This window comes from Acartia tonsa, chromosome 7 (genome assembly GCF_053477335.1).
Source record: "Acartia tonsa isolate MP-2025a chromosome 7, ASM5347733v1, whole genome shotgun sequence".
Classification (NCBI taxonomy): domain Eukaryota; kingdom Metazoa; phylum Arthropoda; class Copepoda; order Calanoida; family Acartiidae; genus Acartia; species Acartia tonsa.
Genome location: NC_137266.1, coordinates 37,143,708 through 37,149,707, shown reverse-complemented (window position 1 = coordinate 37,149,707; position 6,000 = coordinate 37,143,708). Strand labels below are relative to the sequence as shown.

Here is a 6,000-nt window from a genome sequence, read left to right as displayed (position 1 = left end):
ACAATATATATAGTGATACTTTATATGTATTAGATTTGAATGGTAAAGATGTTTCATATGGATCTTTTACTTTATTTTAGTAAAAAAATTGACTTAGCTCTAAAATAGGTTGGCGAGGGGTAATACCACATTAATATTTTTAAAAGCGAAGCTTTTCTATAATTAGGGTCGGTCCGTCCGTCCATCCGTCCGTACGTCCGTACGTCCGTCCGTCCGTAACGGATAGCTTTTTTCGTTAATTTAGGCATGTTAGGATTGTCCTATCGATTTCAAATTTTGCATGGTGATTCCTTTAATAGTTAGGTACGATTTAGAAAGCGTAGCAACTCTATAAAAAATTACCAAAATGTCCGTACGTCCGTTTTAAACATGTTGATTTTTTTACTTTTTTAACAACAAATTTTTATGTGATCAAATCATCCGATTGATCTGATTTTTGGTATATTGATTCCTGGGAGAACAAAGTATAATGTTATAAGCGAAGCAACTCTATAATCAAGTCCTTAAAATGTAGGTATGTCCATAAACATTATCCTGTATAAAGCATTTTTTAAAACAAATTTTGCTTCGACTCTTATATATTTATATTCTGATTATTTAGTTCTGACAATATATAAGTGTTCATGTCCGTTTGTCCTACCGTTTCAGTGCTTCGCTTTTATGGATGTTGTCATCCTTGTTTTAATACAGAAAAGGGGAAAATGTAAGAAAAAAAGATAATCACCATTAAATAGTCCAAAACCTACTTAGGAGTAGGACTAATGTTAATCTTTTCTGAAGATTTTAAGATATCGTTAAAGCCGTTTAAGAGATCTTTCCAAACAACAATATACATTGCAAAATGTCATTTGAAATCAAACGTATGAAACATACCAAAACTATTGACCAAACTTTTCGCAAATAAAATAAATTGATTAATTTCTTCACTATTCAATTAATTTCGCTTGTCAAATATAGTTTAAAAACTTTCCCATGACCTATAAGAAGCTACATTATAAAGGAGAACCATAACGATTCAGCAGTTAACGAAATCCTTCTGTACAGTCAAAGATCTTCTTGCTTTTATATACATATGTATTGTTAGTTGATATCGCTACTCTACTGACTAACATAATTGTCCTAGTTAATTCTTAATTTCCTTTCCAGACAAGATGGGAGGGAACATTGCAACGTAAATTAGTCTGGTACCCACCGTTTTTTTTCCCACGAAATCTTATTTGTTGGCTCAGAAACTGTTTGTACTTTTTGTTTATTTAGTAATGTCCAAACATTTCAACCATCAATTTTGATCTACAGAAACGGTTAATATTATTTATCAACTTTGGGTATGTAGTCAATGTATTGTCCATTTTCTTATCCCTAAATATCCCTGCTTTCCAGGGCAAAGGTTGAAAATAAATGGGACAAGATTTTTCATGACACAGGCTTTTCCTAGGATTAAATTGTCACCAATTTAAAAGATTAATGTGAGATGTCTGCTTCGTTACTCTTTAAATACATATGGCTTCGCCTCTATCTTCTATTATATGCAATAATATGTATTTTCTATCTCTCCGTATGTCTCTAGGGGCGTTAAACAAAATGATTCACAGATTCAGTGGCTAAACTTGTTATAGAGTGACATATAAGATACTCTTTAAAAAAGAGTTGTATGGGAAGGATTGGTTAATATATCTATTGGTTGACAAAGTCCAAATTGTGTTAAAATTGTGTCAAAAATGATCCATGTGACGTAATAAGAATGAGGGATTATCCTTCATTTTTTTTAGGGGGTTTCTTTCCCACTTCTAATCCCATCTCCCTCATTTATCTAATTGTTAGCATAATTAAAAGTAAGATGATAGAGGGTGCGGGGGTTAAATAACTGTATGTTCATGGTTTGGGGACCTTGTGCCTACTTTCCATTGGGTCTTTAAATATCAGCCAATTGTGTCGGAAATATTAATAAAGTCGCTACAAAAGAGGAAAACGCAATTTGCTAGCAGACGAAAAAGGTCCCCTCCACTGGAACCAGGTAGTTGTCTGGGTTAAACATCTAATATATTTGTTGTATCTTTTTAAAATACACTTTTATTTTTGTTAAGGCGCAGCAACTCTTCACTTGACTGGGCTGGAAGACGTCAAAGTTGTGGCTAGCCAACAATCTGACATTGAAGCTGATGATATTTCTGTCAGGTTAGTTTACAACCAAACATTCCGGCGCTTTCCCTCAAAGTGCGTTGTCGAGCATAGAAAGCATTTTGAAATAAGTTGAAAACAAGGGAGGGAGGTGGGATAGTTTTTCCATCTGTTTCTTTATAACATTCAGTCAAGTTAGGTTAGGTAATTATTGGGGAAAAGGTAGCCCCGCATTAATTTAGGGCTCTTAAAATAGAGGCCCCGCTTGGTTAAGTCTCTCTGCAGGAGCTAGGCATAAGGGAAAAAATAAAGGGTTAGTAGTTATCTTAATTTTGTCAAGACTAGTGTATATAGCAGCTGAGTAAATGATATTTTCACATGAAAAAACAAAACAAATTCAGTTTCCCCCTTCAGAGTAAAAGACAGATAATTTATAAAAACAAACTTTATGATAATTTTTTGTGAAAGTACAGTAATCCTAATTAATCTAATTAAAATAATTTTATGCTGGATTAATTATATTTAATTTTGAATAATTTAGTTAAAAGAGATAATAATATCCATAGGATTAAACCTTAACAATTCAGACAGACGGACAAACGAACATTAAAATATATGAGCTCTATCACTAAAATACACTAATACACATTAATTGTAGAAAAGCCCTGATTTAAAAATAATAATAATAATAAATAGTAAAATTAATATTAATTAATGAAAATGTCAGAAACACAGATTTTATTTCTTTCTCTTTTTGTTTTATTGCAACTGAATTGAGAAATCATTATTATTATAAATAGATTTATTTTAGCTAAAAAAATATAATAAAAATAGTTCAATAATAGTTATTTGTAGCATCCTGTTATAGACAGCTTTTCGCGGTTATTAAAATAAAAAAATGATAAGATTACAACGAGTTTTGTTAGCCTAACAAAACTGGTATTAATTCTATGATTTTTGTTTTAATATTCGTGGAAAATTGTCTGTAATACGATGCTATACATAATTTTTCAATATGGCTGAAAACCAGTTATAATCTGTCTAGCGGGTATTAATCGGTTTCAAAGCTATACTGAAAATCTTCTTAATTTTGTTCTTTACTAACAGCCCATAATGACTAGGTTCAAAACAATTGAGCCGAGCGGAGTAATATTCTCTACCTATGATGAGTGGAGCACAGATAGACTGGAGATAGCTCTGAGCAGAGGGGGTCTAGTTCTCACCATCAGGATGGATGCTCATGAGTCTGTCATGCTCTCAGGTATATTGATAGATAGATAAATAGGTAGATGAATAAATGAATTGATATATAGATAGATGGATAGATAGATGAATTGATAGATAAAAATATGGATGGATAGATAGATAGATGGGATGATAGATAAAAATATGGATGGATAGATAGATAGATGAATTATTGAATATATATTTAGATGGATAGATGAACTAATGGATATGTGAATAAATAGATAGGTTGATAGATTAATAGATGATTAAATTGATATAAATAGTCATCTATATTTCTATCTGGAATGAATAGTTTTCAGTATTATTAATAATCTAAGATAACAAAGTTCTAGTTCTAGTTTTCAAACAATCTATTTATATAGATGGCAAATGGCACAGTGTCCATATTATAATTATTTACTTTTCTAGGATTTGTACTAGATAGTGGCACATGGCACAGTGTCCATATGCTAAGGTCTGGTAGACATGTAGTTTTATCTATCTATTCATCTATTTATCTATGTATCTAGGTTTCATCAATTATATAAGAACAATCTAATTATCTAAAATTTGGATTAGATAGTGGCACATGGCAAAGTGTCAAGTTCTGTTAGACTTGAAGTTCTATCTATCTATTTATATATCTATCTAGGTTTTAAACAATCTATCTATATAAAAACCAATCTACTTATCTAGAAATTGTACTAGATAGTGGCACATGGCACAGTGTCCATGTGCTAAGATCTGTCATACATGTTGTTCTATTATCTGTTCATCTATCTTTCTATCTATCTTGGTTTTAAACAATCTATCTATATAAATAATTATCTAGGATTTTGACTGGATAGTAGCAATTAATCTATCTTTGAAAATGATTATCTTGTTATCTAGGATTTGGACTAGATAGTGGCACATGGCACAGTGTCCATGTTCTAAGGTCAGGCAGACATGTAGTACTAGAGATTGATGGAGTTACCCAAAGAACTGAAACCCTGATGAGCTCAACATCTGTTCTCAAAAGATCAAGGTGAAACATCTTTTTTTTGAAATTATCTAAAGAAGCACAGCTACTTGTTTAATCGTTTGTCCGTTTGACTGTCTGGCTATACGTCAGTGCAAATTTTATTATAGAATACTTTAATTGTAAATATTTGAGTGTATTGTTTTCTAATATTAATCTAAACTTCTGAATTATATTATACTGTTCTTATTTTTCAAAGACATATTTGAAAGTAAGTCTATTTGAATGTGTGTAGGAGTAATAAATAGTAGAGTAGCTGCTTTACTATAGAAATATAAGAATGGATATATTATTACTTAGATGTTTCTCCAGATTTTCTTGTTCTCTAATGATGTCCACCTCGCAGCAGGCTAAAATAACCCACAACCTTTAACCCATTCCCTTCCCTCCACTAGATTAACTAACTGTTACTGACCAATTGATAGGGTACATGTTAGCAACCTTTAGAGGATTTTTCCCCTGTCAAAATATCCATGCATATTCTATATCTATAAATAGTAAAGTGTAAGTGGACTAGTAGAGTGTTAGTTATAGGAATTATTTGAGTATTTTTTTTGGCTCACAACTGATAATACCAAGAACTATTTATATTTTCGATCATCTACCAAGAAAAAGGAAAAGAATAAATAAATAAAAGATTTATTTTTCACTTTATTATCATATTATTATTACCCAATAGTTATATAGCTTAAAAATTTATATATAAAAAATATAAGATACTGATTTGAGCAAAGATTATTATTTTTTTATATTCTTATTTTACATTTATAACTAATACTTTTTAGAGAAAAATAAGCTGGTATTTTTACACATTATTCTTAAACTCAAAATATTACATATTTTGATTAATAGTTATATTTTATCAAACATATATTTCTATTATTAAAATTATTATAAAATTTCAATAGTAAAAGTTTGGGACCTTTGACATAAAAATTCAAAGCGTCTTTAAAAACATAATTCATAAAGAATTATCTTCAAATAGAAAATGAAGTTAAGTTTTTTTTTAATCTAGCTAGCACAAAAGAAAAAATCTTATGAGTCATTGTTACTATAAAAGGAAAATTTTTTTTTTCTCTCTAATACTCCTTTTGTATACTGTATAATATTTAATAACGTTAAAGAAGAGATATAAAATGAGATTATTATAGCATTGGCCTTTTATATAAACGTTCCAAAATACATATGTATAAGAATGACAAATTGATGATTATCAATTAATGTCTTGATTTTAACTTGATTTAATAACGAAGCTACTCTCTAATTCATTTTTCTGTCCGTCGGTTACTCCGTAACGCTATGGGGAAATGTGATTGTTAATGAAAATTCAAAGAGCTGAAATTTTCAGTGAATATTCCAATAAGCGCATCTAGTCTATACATTGTTTTGTACGTCTGTCTGTCAGCCATAACTTTTGTTTGTCCATTCTATGAATATTTCTGCGCTACTCATTTTAAAAATATCATTTTTATGACATGTAAGCCATATACACGGTTTTTATGAAAAAATGGTCTGCTATGAAATGGGCCAATACATATTTTGCCAAATATCCTTCCTATAGTACATCTATATTTATTATATCTGTAGTGTATATAAGTATGATAATACCTATGTTATCACTTATAATCATATCT

The 6,000-nt window shown here is 30.1% G+C and overlaps 1 protein-coding gene across 1 annotated transcript in view; it reads left to right on the top strand.

The window, feature by feature from the left end:
- Positions 1-6,000, top strand: part of LOC145323687 (neurexin 1-like) — a 46,311-nt gene that overhangs the window by 4,407 nt on the left and 35,904 nt on the right. Inside the window, exons 5-7 of the mRNA XM_080166136.1 lie at positions 2,085-2,175; positions 3,240-3,379; positions 4,237-4,372. Of these exons, the coding sequence (XP_080022262.1) occupies positions 2,085-2,175; positions 3,240-3,379; positions 4,237-4,372 (367 nt within the window). The remainder of the gene's footprint in view (positions 1-2,084; positions 2,176-3,239; positions 3,380-4,236; positions 4,373-6,000) is intronic.